General features: G+C 43.4%; 1 protein-coding gene across 1 annotated transcript in view; it reads left to right on the forward strand.

Moving 5' to 3' along the window:
- Positions 1-17315, forward strand: part of LOC139255589 (VPS10 domain-containing receptor SorCS3-like) — a 450963-nt gene that overhangs the window by 409322 nt on the left and 24326 nt on the right. Inside the window, exons 23-24 of the mRNA XM_070873959.1 lie at positions 2932-3031; positions 10363-10468. Of these exons, the coding sequence (XP_070730060.1) occupies positions 2932-3031; positions 10363-10468 (206 nt within the window). The remainder of the gene's footprint in view (positions 1-2931; positions 3032-10362; positions 10469-17315) is intronic.

Below are 17315 nucleotides of genomic sequence, written 5' to 3' on the forward strand. Positions count from 1 at the left end.
TTAGAGAGAGAAAAGGGATGATGGGCCGAATTGAAATGGTAATGCCAGGAGTTAGAAAAACATTAGTCAAGATAGGGTGTGAATGGTGGGATAATGATCAGCTGCCATTGGAGTCAAGGAGAATTTCATTTAGAATTTCCTATGTTCCTAATTGTTCTATTTCCCGGCACTATGGTATACACCTTAATGAATACAAGATTAATACAAAAATGGTCATTTAAAAACACCATCAGCACTATCTTTGCAACACTTAAATCATAGATTTATTATTCTATTAAGAATATCATCTTTATTACACCTAAAATTCAATATATAAATGAGGTTAATTAGAGAACAAATTGCCTCTGACAAGTCAAGTCTATAAAGCTCCAACCATGATATTTATTGGGCACGAATCATTGGGCTTTTGGGGAGAATGCATTATTGACAAATATTAATTTGATCTAATATACAAATATATTCAAAGTAAATTTATTAACATAAATATTCCCCAATAACTCACAACCCTAATAAGCCCCTGGCTATGAAAATCTGAGATGAAAATTATAAAGCAATCAAGGAGAATCTGCTAAAAATAATAATTTAACCTAATTTACACATTCAAATTAAATCAATCCAATCTGTAAATCAGAAATTGCATTTCCTACCTGGTTAGTATAATTGGGAAATAACATTAATTGGGTAAGAAATGAAGGAAATTTGCAGGACTACAGGGAAAGGGCGGGGGAGTGGGCCTAGCTGAGGTGCTCTTGCAGAGAGCCGGCATGGGCTCGACGGGCCGAATGGCCTCCTTCTGTGCTGTAACCATTCTATGATTCTATGATTATGCTTCTTCAATCTAACATACATTTGATAATTAGACAAAACAGACTTTGTCATATATATAACTAAAAAAAACCTTTAGGCTTTGTAACAGTTAGTCTCAGTAAGGCACTTGAGAATAATGTGTCACAATAGCTTATTTTTAATTAAAAGCTACTTTTATAAAAAAACTTTTATAAAAACCTTTTATATATCATTGTCAATCGGGATGAATCCTACTCAAATACCTGTAACACAGGCAAGGTGCCACAGTAATAGTTTTGTTTGTTCTGCCTGTAACTTTCTCAATGACGATCTTTACTGAAAATCCAATTAGTTGGTTAATCAACAATGAAAGGAATTGCCCTTGATATATTCAAGTGTATGAGTATAAGAATGTATACTTGTCTGGGACTTGGTAAAGAATTGCAGGCTCAGTAAGTCCACCCCTTATTGGTGGGCTATTCCCCACCTACTCATATTCTCATCATAACTCTTCTCTTTAGAAATTCATCGAATTGTGTCTTGCAGACATACCGTTCACTTCAATGGCCTTCCCTGGTCATTTATTCCAAAATAATGCTTACAATACGAGTCTAATAATGCAGAAAGCTTGCTCAAAACTGGTGAGAATTGGCAATGTACAATAGTCGGCAAGTTAAGAGATTGGTTCATCTTGGCCAAATCCATTATTTATGGCAAACAATGGACTATTTCAATAATGAATCAACGAGTTGTACGAGGTAATATTCTTGACAACCTTGCAAGTGCAATGCCAATAAACTGGCTGCTGAAGCAGTTTCACGTGTGTTGCAGATTGTAAGCAAGTGATTCATTAAATTGGCCCAAGTCAGAAAGTGCAAAGGTGTCATGCAATGGTGGGATAACTCACATACTGTTGCACATACCAAGAAACAATAATAATGGGATTCAATTATATATTTTGATATAGTTGGAATCACAGCATGGAAGAAGGCAATTCGGCCCATCGAACCCGTGCCAATTCTCAGCTTGTCCTTTTCCCCATAGCCCTGCAATGTTTTCCCTGCAGATACTCATCCAACTCCCTTTTGAAAGATAAAATTGAATCTGCCTCCATCGCCCTTTCAGGCAGTGCATTCCAGATCTTAACCACTCGCTGCGTAAAAAAGTTTTTTCTTACGTCGCCTTTGGTTCTTTTGACAGTCACCGTAAATCTGGTTCTCGACCCCTCCGCCAATGGGAGCAGTTTTTCGCTATCTACTATGTCTAGACCCCTCATGATTTTGAACACCTCTATCAAATCTCCTCTCAATCTATCTGTTCCAAGGAGAACAACCCCAACTTCTTCAGTCTATCATTCCTGATTATCGTAAATCATAAATCGTTGTTGCCTCCACATGTAGAATACCATGTCAAAAATTCCCCTATTTACATAAGACTACAAAGCATAATCCAGGCAATTCATTGATCAAAGAGCTTTCAGTGTAAATAGAGATATGTATATCCAATATATCAAGAAATTTTAGACAATAAATTCTTATTACTTGAAAAGGAAACATTTTCAGGGCTATGGGGAGTGGGACTAATTGGATAGCTCTTTCAAAGAGCTGGCACAGGCACGATGGGCCAAATGGCCTCCTTCTGTGCTGCATCGTTCTATACTGCAAACGGATCGTTCAAAATCATTGTAGATCACAGTGACCTGAAATATCTGTCACAATTAACATCTTAATGCTTTCTGTTACATAATTCATCATTTGGCAACAATCCCATTGCAGCTCTTGGTTTGGGGAAGGTGCCAGATGGAGTCTTTGTTACAGCTATACAGACAGTATGAAGTGATGGCCCAGAGGCAGCTTGCAGTGCAGGGCCCTCCCAAAAACAGACTGCAGAGTAAGTTGAGATAGTAGAAAAACTAAAGATGTACCATCCAAATCTGCACTCTTTGAAAATGCTGTTGATTCTAATTGTACAATGTGCTTATTAGCAAATAGGAGTAGAATAATGTTTGAATAGGAATGTTCTTACAATTCAATTAAGCTAAGGAAAGGCTGCTGGTTTTTTTAACAGTACTTTGGTAATTGTGCATTTGGTATTGCTATGACATGGATGACATGGAAGGCTCTCACACTAATGCTTCTCCCTCAGATCTCAGATATGGTGATTACTGCGCTGAATCAGAATCGGGTTCAGTTTGAGCTAAAGCCTGGTATCCAGATCATTGTATCTACTGCTCATCTTACATTAGGTAAGTGTGTCATTTACACAGCGTACCACCAAATATCAGGCTTTATTGTGCAGTGATACTGATGCTATACAGTGACAGACCTGTACCCACCAGAATTGTACCCCAGTGTCATACAGTGACAGACCTGTACCCACCAGAATTGTACCCCAGTGTCATACAGTGACAGACCTGTACCCACCAGAACTGTACCCCAGTGTCATACAGTGACAGACCTGTACCCACCAGAACTGTACCCCAGTGTCACACAGTGACAGACCCGTACCCACCAGTTCTAAAACCCAGTGCTATGCAGTGACAGACTTGTACCTACAAGTGCTGTACCCCAGTGTTATACAGCGACAGACCTGTACCCACCAGTAATGTACCCCAGTGCTATACAGCGACAGGCCTGTACACATCAGTGCTGTACCCCAGTGTCATACAGTGACAGACCTGTAGCCACCAGCGCAGTACCCAGTGTTATACAGTGGCAGACCTGTACCCACCAGCACAGTACCCCAGTGTTATACAGTGATAGACCTGTATCCACCAGCGCAGTACCCCAGTGTTATACAGTGACAGACCTGTACCCACCAGTACTGTACCCCAGTGTTATACAGTGACGGACCTATACCCACCAGTACTGTATCCCAGTGTTATACAGTGACAGGCCTGTACCCACCAGTACTGTACCCCAGTGTTATACAGTGACGGACCTATACCCACCAGTACTGTATCCCAGTGTTATATAGTGACAGGCCTGTACCCACCAGTACTGTACCCCAGTGTTATACAGTGACAGACCTATACCCACCAGTACTGTATCCCAGTGTTATACAGTGACAGACCTGTACCCACCAGTACTGTATCCCAGTGTTATAGTGACAGGCCTGTACCCACCAGTACTGTACCCTAGTGTTATACAGTGACAGACCTGTACCCACCAGTACTGTACCCCAATGCTATACACTGACAGACATGCACCCACCAGTACTGTACCCCGGTGTTATAGTGACAGGCCTGTACCCACCAGTACTGTACCCTAGTGTTATACAGTGACAGACCTGTACCCACCAGTACTGTACCCCAATGCTATACACTGACAGACATGTACCCACCAGTACTGTACCCCAGTGCTATACAGTGACAGACCTGTACCCCCAGTACTGTACCCCAGTGCTATACAGTGACAGACTTGTCCCCACCAGTGTTGTACCCAGGTGTTATACAGTGACAGACCTGTACCCACCAAGTACAGTACCCTACTGTTATCCAGTGACAGTCCTGTACCCACAAGTGCTGTACCCCAGACTTATACAGCGACAGATCTGTACCCACCAGTACTATACCCCAGTGTTATACAGTGACAGGCCTGTACCCACCACTACTGTACCCCAGTTTTATACAGTGACAGACCTGTACCCATGAGTACTGTACCCCAGTGTTATACATGGCAGACCTGTACCCACCAGTACTGTACCTCAGTGCTATACAGTGACAGATCTGTACCCACCAGTGCTGTACCCACCAGTGCTGTACCCTAGTGCTATACAGTGACAGATCTGTACCCACCAGTACTGTACCCCAATATTATAATGACAGAGCTGTACCCACCAGAACTGTACCCCAGTGCTATACAGCGCCAGACCTGTACCCACCAGTACTGTACCCCAGTGCTATACAGTGACAGACCTGTACCCACCAGTACTGTACCCCAATGTTATTCAGTGACAGGCCTGTACCCATTCATGCTGTACCCCAGTGCAATACAGCGACAGACCTGTACCCACCAAGTACTGTACCCTCGTGTTATAAAGTGACAGACCTGTACCTATGAGTGCTGTACCCCAGTCTTACACAGCAGTAGACCTGTACCCCAGTGCTATACAGTGACAGACCTGTATCCACAAAATACTGTACCCTAGTGTTATACAGTGACAGATCTGTACCCACCAGTACTGTACTCCAGTGTTATACAGTGACAGATCTGTACCCATCAGTACTGTACCCCAGTGTTATACAATGACAGATCTGTACCCACCAGTACTGTATCCCAGTGTTATACAGTGACAGACCTGTACCCCCAGTACTGTACCCCAGTGTTATACAGTGACAGATCTGTACCCACCAGTACTGTATCCCAGTGTTATACAGTGACAGACCTGTACCCCCCCAGTACTGTGCCCCAGTGTTATACAGTGACAGACCTGTACCCACCAGTACTGTGCCCCAGTGTTATACAGTGACAGGCCTGTACCCACCAGTACTGTACCCCAGTGTTATACAGTGACAGATCTGTACCCACCAGTACTGTACCCCAGTGTTATACAGTGACAGATCTGTACCCCCAGTACTGTACCCCAGTGCTATTCTGTGACAGACTTGTCCCCACCAGTGCTGTGCCCCAGTGTTATATATTGACAGACCTGTACCCACCAGTGCTGTACCCCAGTGTTTTACAGCGACAGACCTTTATCCAACAGTACTGTACCCCAGTGTTATTCAGTGACAGACCTATACCCACCAGTACTATACCTCAATATTCGACGCTCTTCGCAGACTGACAAAAATGGCCTCTGAAGCCAAAGTTTAAAAAAAATTAGATTACAAAAATGTTTTGGCAATGAGCACCTTGTGGGGCCTACATCATGGGCCAAGTTTCTGAAACAGTGCTTAGGCTATAATTCCATGATTCAGAACATTATTAAGGATTATTTATGCTGTGGCCTTACCCTGATATCTGTTCTTTAATTTTTATTTTGACCTAAATACAACATAAGAAATAGGAGCAGGAGTATGCCATATGGCCCCTTGAGTCTGCTCCACCATTCAATAAGATCATGGCTGATTCGATCTTAGCCTCAACTCCACTTCCCTGCCCTCTCCCCATAACCCTTGACTCCCTTATTGTTCAAAAATCTGTCTCTCTCCACCTTAAATATATTCAATGACCCAGCCTCCAGCTCTCTGGTGTAGAGAATTCCATAGATTCACGACCCTCTGAGACAAGAAATTCCTCCTCATTTCCATTTTAGATAGGCGACCCCTTATTCTAAAACTATGTTTTAGATTCCCCCATGAGGGGAAACATCCTCTCTGCATCTACCCTGTCGAGCCCCCTCAGAATATTACATGTTTCAATAAGATCACCTCTCATTATTCTAAACTCCAATGAGTGTGGGCCCAACCTGCTCAACCTTTCTTCACAAGACAACCCCTTCATCTCAGGACAGATTTTTGAACGATGAGGGAGTCAAGGGTTATGGGGCGCGGGCAGGGAAGTGTTCTGGAGTGGTCACCAGGCAGAAAGAGAATTTGGACAGCTCCAAAGTAAAAGAAAGACATACACGGAGTAACAGCTGATGTCAGCCCCTTCCTTCCAGTTGGGAGCTCGCAAAAATCAATTAGAGTTGATTTCCTTTAGTGTACTATAAATATAACATTACAATTTAGTAGAAAGCAATATCTGAGCCAACGTTTTGACCTGAAATGGCAGCGCAGTATCTCGATTGGAAAAATAAACATGATATGAATGATCCATTTTGCCAAAAGTGCTGATGTGTCCTGAAGGTTATTTTAACTGGAATTATACTTTTGTTTGTTTTCCCAAAATATCTTCGGATGGTAAGTATTAGGCGATGGAATAACTCTTGTCTGTCTACCTAGTATCACAAAACATTGGAGCACAGAAGCGCATCATTAAATGACGTGACGTGGGCTGCACGAGGCTGAATTATTGGTCCCAGCCATGTTACTCTAGGGACACGCAAAGTGAAAAGACCTGGAAACAACTTTCTGTCAGAGACTTTTTGAAATGATGGGCAGGCTCAATATGGATTGCATTCAGCCTCACTTATTTGATGACTAGTACCATTTTAGATTTATTTCAAACCAGTTCCTTGCAAAACCTTGCACAGCATTTCTCAGCAAGAAGTGTAAGGCACTTCAGTCCCTCGACATCTCAATGAATACCTTTTAATTCCAGAAGGCAAACGCATCTTCCCAGCCAACTTCCTTCCCTCTGACAGATCAATCTACTGAAAAGTATATATTTGGAGAATCTCATGTACCCACATCAGTTAAAATTAGACTCAAACTTAGATGGCAGTTACTATTAAGAACCCAAACTTATAGATTAATAAAACTAAGAGTTTACTTGTTGGGTTTAAATAACCAATATATCTAATAAGACCGCCTCACAACACCAACAAATCCTTACGCATGTATAGCACCTTTAACATTGCAAAACATCTTGAAATACTTCACACGTGAGCTTTAGACACAAGCAGTGGCCGAAGGGGAATTAACAACTGTTAAAGCAGACTTTTGAAAGTGGGCAGAGATGTAGTAAGTTGGTTAGGATTCCAAAGTGTGGGGGAGAAATGGCTGAAGGTTCTGCCACAGTTATAGAGCAGAGCAAGGAGGAATGTGAAGTAGACCAGAGATGGAAGAGTAGAGGGGGAGAGCAAGGGTGGAGGTTGGAGGGGGTTGAAGAGGAAGGAAGAGGAAATTTGTAGTCGAGGGTAAGGAGGTGCTGTGCCTAAATACCACCCTGAGCCTTGTTAAGATTGGTACTGAGGATTAACAGGCACTAGATTCAATTCAAAATTTGAAATTAGACATTTTGGATTATTTTGCTGCATATCAGAATTTGACCCAATTTATACACTTTGGATTTGAATGTGGCTTTGTCTCTCCCCATCTTCCTAAGGAAGGTATTCACAGATGGACACACAGTACCTCTGCCCATGTGCCCACACAGTTTTACCGATTGTCATGAATTGTGTCACATGCCAGTTGTCTGTGAGTGGTAGCCACCTATGGTGGTCACAGTAGGAACAATGGTAATTTAAGAAAATTAGATTCTGGCTAATAATTGAACAGGGCATCAAATTCCTATTCATGTAATATTTGTAATCCCATTAATGTATATCTTTGTCTGTCTGGCCACGGGTGTTCTACCAGGGAGGGAACGTATGACCCAGTGGTGTGTGTCCAACCATTCATTCCCTTTAGCTTGAGGTGGAGATGAACCAGTCTATCAGATCAATTTCCTTTATTCTAAGGAATTACAAGTCAAAAGGGCTAATTTTCCTGACTTGCTCCCTTGGTCCACCAGATGCACATAGCGAGCTGTGCAACATTCTCCAACCATTTAAATAATAGTTGAAAATTGCATGCTTTGTGTGCCTGAACTCCAGTACACATTCCCAACAGCAGGCAAGGCTCCTCACCAACAGCACCAAGTTAGAAAGCTGCGACTGAAATGTCTCAACAGCAGATGTTCTTGTCAATGCTCCTTAGCCTGACTATTGTATTACAGCAAATTCTCCTCTGCTGTGAAATACCAATGGGGATCATTTTCCAACATTGCTTTGCTGGCGTTTAAACAAAAGGTCGGAAAAGCATGTGCCTGAGGGTCAGACTCCCCAAAGCTGAAAGGCCTCCCTTATCTTCCTTATCACCAATATATTAAAAGAAAGCATCTTATTTATCCTCGTGCTCCACCTGTCAATTCCATTTCCTTCTAATGAAAATTTGGATTTGATATTGTTTGTATGTGCAGAAATGGATATTTATGTTAGCTGTTATATTACAGAATGAGGGAGTGATGGAATCCCGATGTAATTTGATCAGGTCGAATACATTTCAGGAAATACTCTAAAGGAATTCTTCAAATATTCTCAGTTAACTCACATACTCTCGTCACAAAATAGACCACATCCCTGATCTTGAGCATTTTGCTAAGGAGAAATCCAATAACAGACAGAATGGACTTCCAGGTTTGTTGAAAAGCATCCATGCTTAAGAACATATGAAATAGGAGCATTTGGCCCCTCGAGCCTGCTCCGTCATTCAACAAGATCATGGCTGATCTTCTACCTCAACTCCACCTTCCTGCCTGATCCCCATATTCCTTGATTCCCTTAATATCCAAAAATCTATCGATCTCTGTCTTGAATATACTCAATGACTCAACATCCACAGCCCTCTGGGTTAGAGAATTCCAAAGATTCACCACCCTCTGAGTGAAGAAATTTCTCCTCGTCTCAGCAGTAAATGGCCACCCCCTTATTCTGAGACTGCGACCCCTGGTTTGAGACTCCCCGGCCAGGGAAAACATCCTCCCTGCATCTGTCCTGTCAAGCCCTGTAAGAATGTTGTATGTTTTAATGATTGCAGCTCAGACCATGTTGTTGGGCTGAGGTGTCCAATAGAGAACAGATCAGGAGTTTCCATTTCTGCGACTTAATGGTAGGGCATCTCAAGAAGCAAGAAAAAATCCACACACAACATGTTTTTTTTAAACTTTTGCCATGTTGCACTCCATGGGGCTGAAATTGTCCCTTCCGCAAAGGCCTCTGGCCGTCTGAAAGCAGCGGCCACGGGGCGGCGCAGAATGGCCGCCAACTCTCCGGGGAGGTGCCGCCATTTTGTAAATTATCCCTACCTCAGGTTTGGAGCGGTGTCCGGGGCCGCCCCACCCATTTTCCCTGCGTGGCATGCACATGCCAACCCCTTTCCGACTGGCGGGGACCCCTTCCCGAAAGTGTCCCTCGGGAAATAGCCCCTTTTCAAAATTGCCCCGTGGGAGCAGCCCCCACCCCACTGCAGGTCGGTGCCCCCTGTTGGTACGCACTCTGTAGCATGGTGGTCCGGCCGCCCTTAAAGGTGAAGGCGCACTGCCGCGGTTGCCATGCTAATTATTTTTTTGGGCTGACTATTATGCCCCCCGGGTTCGGCTGGGCCGCCAACAGGCAGCCTGGTACCCCCTCTTGGGTGTCAGGCTGCTGGCCCGGCCGAAACCCTCCCTGGTGGCCCAGTGGACTGAACTTAAAAGTATGCAGAGGCCCTTTAATTGAAGGGGAGAGATGCTGTGACGTGGTTGGGGAGGAGGGCCCGCTGCCAGGGCACATCCCCCCCCCCACCGAGGCAAAAAAAATTTCAGAATTTCTCCCTATCTCTGCCGCATGGACCGGGGCAGAGAACAACCTGCAAATCCAGTCGGTGCACCCCGTTTGGGGCTGGGTTTAATTTTGGCCCCCTTATCTGTTGCATCCATTTTCTGTGGTGATCTCGGTTCGATCGGCAGTGTCTGCGGCTGGTCACTGGCAGTCCAGTAGAGGTTTTCCAACCAGATTTTAAGATTTCCAACTGGGTTTTGGAGCATTCTGAGCTTAGAGTCCAAATTAACTTCTGCCTGGCCGAATAAAAAGAAATTCCAGACAGTTATGACAAGTGCAGAGGTGAGTGTCTTGAGGACTAATCTAAATGATTCTTTCTGTTTGATACTTTCCCGAAAAGCATTCACAGTTGTATAAGATGTGTGTATCAACTTTTCTTTTCCGCAGCCCCTCTTGTGGATTCGAGCCCAGGACACAGCGGCTCTGCCTTGTTGATGCTGTTGTCTTTGGCCTTTGTTGGCCTAGCTGTTTTTGTAATTTACAAGTTTAAAAGGTGAGTATTGCTGCTTGAACGTATGTAGTACCCCAGTAAGTGCAGTTTTGTTTAAAGAGATTATGTGAGGCAATTTGGAATACTGCACTCCCAGCATGATTTTGATAAAGATGAGATTTCACACTATAGTGATGTAATTAGCAGTTTACCATCTTATTGGACGGTAAGTGTACTAACCCCTACAACTTTCCCTAATTGCTGAAATACATCATTGATAATATTTTTAAGAGGATTAATTGATGCTTCAGCTTGATGGCTGAAGGGTTTTCATGTAAAGGTTACAAAGCCAAAAACAGTACTTAAGAAAAAACATGTTGAAATATGTATTTCAATTAATGCATTTTGTATTTTATTTTCTGTGTTTGTCGGAGGTAAAGAGATGGAATTCCATTTTTAATGGAAAGGGAGGAAAATGCCCATTTTCCTGTGTAACTGACGCCCAAACGAAATTCGCAGGAACGCTTTGAAATCCGCGATTCGTTCTGGTGAGCCGTTAATTACTGAGAGGCAGGTGCTTTCTTGGCATGTCCTGAAAAGAAGGATTTCACTCCCTTTCAGTTCCTTGGGTTTAACAGGTGGTGGGGTTAATTTTTGCCGTTACCGGCTGGGTGTTTAGCATCACCCGGACGGAGCGCGGAAAGGAAAATCTGCAGGAGCGGATCGCACGTCCGTTACACAACCCGTCTGATTGTCCTGCTGCAGAAATTAACGGAGAGAAAAAAATAAGGTGGGAATTTTTGCACGATCCTCTCCACCATGTGTTCTTCCTTCTGCGCTCCACCCGGGGACGATATGTAACGCCCGGGTGATAAACACGAACCTCAGCCTTTTTGCAATGTGAAATTAGGTCAAACCTCATCGCCTGTGATTGAAAACAATTGTCACTGCCTGCAAAACAGGGGGCTTTTACCTCAGCTGAACATTCCAAGGTATTGTCGCTTGCTTTTCTGCCGCACCTGACTGGACTGACTTGCTAACATTACCTCTAATCAAACTCCCTCCTTCGTGTGAATGACTTGTGTCCCAAGCTGGCTTGTGTGACTGTCCAACCTTTCTCCCAGCTCGTGTGGCAATGACCACCTCACCCTCACCTCCCTCATCAAGCACATACCCAAGGGAGCAATGATCTTGCAAGAGTTGGGAATTATCAACTTAGGACTTCATATAATTATTATAATAGAATTTCTGATGTTGCAGTAAAAGATCTGACAATCGCTTCCTATCACCTCCGTCCAAATTGTCTTTATTAAAAACCAATGCAATGAGTTGACTAAAGAAATTGCCCAGTTCCTAATGTAAGGCAGCCTGTAATTTTCAATAGTATGGTTAATGACTGAGTGCAGTAATGCTGCCCACAAAGATATTCCAGAGTCACTAAAGCAGGAAGAGAGGGCGAGAGCTGCTAATTATCATTAACATGAGAGCACGACGATAAATACATTTGTGGTTCTTACTGTTTTGCACAGTGAGTCTTTCGAACTACAGAAAGACCATTGGTGTTCCTTGGATTGTCTGAGTGCAATGAATATCGGAAGCCTGGGCAGGTCAGCCCCCCACACTTGTTACAAACCCACAAAATCTTCCTTCTGTTCATTTAAATAGAAATGACATTTGCCATGTGTGAGTTCTGACCTGACTGTTTTTTAAATTTACTTGTTTTGGGGATGTAGGCATTGCTGGAAAGGTCAGCATTTATTGCCCATCCCGAATTGCCCTTGAGAAGGTGGTGGTGAGACACCATTTCAGAGGGCAGTTAAGAGTCAACCACATTGCTGTGGGTCTGGAGTCACATATAGGCCAGACCGGGTAAGGACGGCAGATTCCCTTCCCTAAAGGACATTAGTGAACCAGATGGGTTTTTATGACAATCCGGTAGTTTCATGGTCACCATTACTGATACCAGCTTTTTATTCCAAATTTATTTAATTAACTGAATTTAAATTCCCCAGATGCCGTGGAGATTTCATCATGTGAGCTCCCTTATTCAACCGTCCTGCCACCACACCCCTGCCATTGCTCGCCCAATCACGTCCATCCTCACAGTGCTCCGCCTCCCCACACCAATTGGGAAACAAACGGTGTCTTCGTTACCCAATTGGATGATTCTTGACTCTCGAGTCAAACAACCTTTGTTTCCCATGTCCAATATTTTTTATAACGAATTTGTTTTTAATGTCCCGATGATTTTTCTCCCTGGTTGCTCACAGCAGCATACTGGAAATTTATCTTCAATTCCTGGAGACTTCAGGTCAATCCTAGGGATGGCAATCCTAGTTACACATCTCTCCCAATTTTCCTTTCAATTGGCCTTCGTACACAGTGGGCAAACATTAAGCTTGCCCCGATGTGTGGTTAGTGTAGCACTGCACAAGTGGCACACTCACCATTTTGCTGTACATTGTTCTTTGAGTTCACACTGGAATTTAGGAACATAAGAGCATAAGAAGTAGGAACAGGAGTAGGCCATTTGGCCCCTCGAGCCTGCTCTACCATTCAATAAGATCACGGCTGATCTGATCATGGACTCAGCTCCACTTACACGCCCGCTCCCCATAACCCTTTACCCCCTTATCGCTCAAAAATCTATCTATCTCCACTTTAAATATATTCAATGACCCAGCCTCCACTGCTCTCTGGGGCAAAGAATTCCATAGATTTACAACCGTCCGAGAGAAGAAATATCTCCTCATCTCAGTTTTAAATGGGCGGCCCCTTATTCTGAGACTATGTCCTTGGTTTAGTTTCCCCTATGAGTGGAAATATCCTCTCTACATTCACCTTGTCGAGCCCCCTCATTATCTTACAAGTTTCAATAAGATCACCTCCCGTTCTTCTGAACTCCTGCACAGGCCTTCTGTCTTTCTAGAACAGGTTGCTCAGGTTCCCAGGGCTGGAGCTGACCCACAACCTACAGTTTAGATATCCCTGCTACAACATAGATTGTTGAAAGATTGGCATGTATTTACTTTCCCAAACAATCGAGGCCACCAATGTCAAAACTTGCAGCTGGCTCTAATACTGCTGAGGCCAAGGCACGTCCCACATCATAGAACTTGTACCTTCACATCTGGGCCCAGTTTTACACCACGTCCTGTATAGGAGATTGTCAACACTTGCTCCTCCAAATTATTATTATTATAGGTTGAAACAGCGCTGTGTTGTTAGTAGCTTGTTAGTATTTGTATGTACGATTGTGAGTTGTTACTGACTCGTTAATATGTCGGGATAAATGGGTTCTTTTCAGAATGGCAGGCAGTGACTAGTGGGGTGCCGCAGGGCTCAGTGCTGGGACCCCAGCTATTTACAATATACATTAATGATTTAGATGAAGGAATTGAGTGTAATAGCTCCAAGTTTGCAGATGACACTAAGCTGGGTGGCGGTGTGAGCTGTGAGGAGAACGCTAAGAGGCTGCAGGGTGACTTGGACAGGTTAGGTGAGTGGGCAAACACATGGCAGATGCAGTATAATGTAGATAAATGTGAGGTTATCCACTTTGGTGGCAAAAACGCGAAGGCAGAATATTATCTGAATAGCGGCAGATTAGGAAAATGGGAGGTGCAACGAGACCTGGGTGTCATGGTACATCAGTCATTGAAAGTTGGCATGCAGATACAACAGGCGGTGAAGAAAGCAAATGGTATGTTGGCCTTCATAGCTAGGGGATTAGAGTATAGGAGCAGGGAGGTCTTACTGCAGTTGTACAGGGCCTTAGTGAGGCCTCACCTGGAATATTGTGTTCAGTTTTGGTCCCCTAATCTGAGGAAGGACGTTCTTGCCATTGAGGGAGTACAGCGAAGGTTCATCAGACTGATTCCCGGGATGGCAGGACTGACATATGAGGAGAGACTGGATCGACTGAGCCTGTATTCACTGGAGTATAGAAGGATGAAAGGGGATCTCATAGAAACATACAAAATTCTGACGGGACTGGACAGGTTAGATGCAGGAAGAATGTTCCCGATGTTGGGGAAGTCCAGAACCAGGGGTCACAGTCTAAGGATAAGGTGTAAGCCATTTAGGACTGAGATGAGGAGAAACTTCTTCACTCAGAGAGTTGTTAACCAGTGGAATTCCCTACCGCAGAGAGTTGTTGATGCCAGTCCATTGGATATATTCAAGAGGGAGTTAGATATGGCTTTTACGGCTAAAGGGATCAAGGGGTATGGAGAGAAAGCAGGAAAGGGGTACTGAGGTGAATGATCAGCCATGATCTTATTGAATGGTGATGCAGGCTCGAAGGGCCGAATGGCCTACTCCTGCACCTATTTTCTATGTTTCTGTGTTTCTATGATTCTGTGTGCTGTTACTAACTCGTTAGTATGTATGATTCTGTGTGTTGTTACTAACTCGTTAGTATGTCTGATTCTGTGTGCTGTTACTATGTTACTAACTCGTTAGTATGTACAATGCTGTGTGCTGTTAGTAACTTATTAGTAACTCCTTTGTCCACTATTTTAACAAAGGCATTACGTTATTTTTCTTAAACACTGCGATTGGAAGTCAGTATCATCTGATATCTGTACCCGTTAATGTTAAGTCCTGCACTACCAGCTAACTGTGGACAGTGATTTTTTATTAATATACATTTTTTTTAATGGAAGGATATCAAGCCAAAGGCATTAATGCATTCATTACTAATATTGCACGCCATTTCAATCCATTACATTTTTACTTGTTTTGCATTTTTGCTTACGTTTAATGACCCAAGTAAAACAATGTTGTAAATAGTGAAACATTACACTAAAATTTCCAGTCAGTGACAATGGAACTTGCTGGGTGCAATTATGAAGGGACTTGCCTGGTCCGGATGTGGAGATGAAATGTCTCACTATAGCTTCCAAAAACCCTGTAAGTAAATTGTGATTACAACAGCCAGTGCTCAGAGACAATAATCTGTGACATTAAATAGCATTTTAGCTTACCTACAATTTAACTCCCTTTCTATAACACACTCCAATACGGCAACTTTTAATAAAACGCCATTAACAGCTTCCTCATAGAAGCATTTTTAAGTAAGAATCTCATTTACGAAAGAACAATACCGAAGAATTATTAGCCCTTACAAAAGCAAAATACTGCAAATGCTGGAAATCTGAAATAAAAACAGAAAATGCTGCCAATCTCAGCGGTCAGGCAGCATCTGTGGAGAGAGAAACAGAATTAACGTTTCAGGTCGATGACCCTTCATCAGAACTGGGTCTAACAGATTATTGTTCTGACGAAGGACCATTAACTCTGTTTTTCTCTCCACAGTTGCTGCCGGACCCGCTGAGATTTCCTGCAATTTCTGTTCTTATTAATTATTAGCCCATGTTGTTTATGTTGAGTTCACATGTACCAAGGCTCAGGGAGGAGTGATATGATCAGGGGCTCCACATCTGATGATTAAACATGATGACTTGATTTTCTTAGTTTCCTTTTTGAGAAAAATGAACCATATATAAAATGGATTTGTAATTTAACCCATTACTGAAATATATCATTTGTCGTTTGCTCTTTTTATTCAACCTTTCCAGACCCAGGCGAACTTAAAAGCAACTAAATTCTTCCTCTTTGGTTCAGCCACCATACACAAATAGGACCTTCTGTTATCCCTCGGGAGAAAGCCACCTGGAGACACTGAAGCCTGTGCCTTGAAGGACCTTCCTTGTAGACAACTTCTCATTCTTGGCTGCATTCTCGGTCCCATTTCCAGATCTCTGCTATCACCTGCATCAGAACAAGTTCAGATCACTGTTTTCCCCAGTTTTGAGTTTGGTTATTCACCTCTGTGATGAATCTTTTTTCCAGTGTGCAGTTTCATGGGATTTTACAAACGTATTGTACTGTTTCATCAATGCCACTTTGGGCTGGCTGGTACTAATGCATGTCAATGGTGAGACAGCCAGCAAAATGCCATTTTCCCAAAGCTAACGGGGCAACTGTCTCGGCGACGTTTGAATATTCGCATTTAACTACGCATCTGTTCCTTGCCCGAAGTTGCTGTACCATTTATACATAAATAACGGCAACTTGCCATTAGCCTCACCTTTATTTCGACTGGAAGTTCTGGCCCATTACAGCCTGCCTCGCTCAGTTCCATCCTAACCAATCTCTGCTTGATGCCGAATCCCAGTTTCCAAACTCCGAACTTTCCACCCGACTGAATACTTGCCTTCCTTGCTTTCCACTTTCTGAAGAGGGAATCCAGTTCAGAACTTAACACAAGGGCTCAATGCGACCAATGCATCCAGTGAACGCTTGTTCTGGTTATAAGACCGTCAAAGCTGAATTCTTCTCCATGGAGAACCCTAGGTTCATGTTCTTTGCATGGCCATCTCTCTATCTAAGGGTCAGTTCTCTCTACACCAACCCATCCCCCAGGCCCCCCGCACATCCCCCACACTATCGCTGGGTGGGCAGAGACTTGAATGGTAGTTTGGAACATTTCTGGAAACATCCCAATAAAAAATATGCATCAAACAAGCCACTTTCCAGGTTAACATAAGAACATAAGAAATAGGAGCAGGAGTAGGCCATTTGGCCCCTCGAGCATGCCTTAGATCTGCACAACTGGGAGAGAGTCAGGTTCCTCTGGAACCCACACAACATCCTTCAGTGTCTGACACTGGTCTGCCAAGTCTGCAGGATTGGTAAGCAGTCCAATGTTGTCGATCACCAGCCCAGTCAAGTGACTAAGTCTCTGACTGGAACTCAGATTAAACTTGTAACGGCTTGCTAATCTTGAAGGAATTAGATGTAACATACGCATCTTTGGGTATGCTCACAGGTCTGTAGAGCTGTTGCACTGCGAGTGGCTTAGCCAGTCACATGATGTTCACAAGACTCAATAAAACCCGTCTAG

Source organism: Pristiophorus japonicus, chromosome 3, assembly GCF_044704955.1.
Source record: "Pristiophorus japonicus isolate sPriJap1 chromosome 3, sPriJap1.hap1, whole genome shotgun sequence".
NCBI classification, from domain to species: domain Eukaryota; kingdom Metazoa; phylum Chordata; class Chondrichthyes; family Pristiophoridae; genus Pristiophorus; species Pristiophorus japonicus.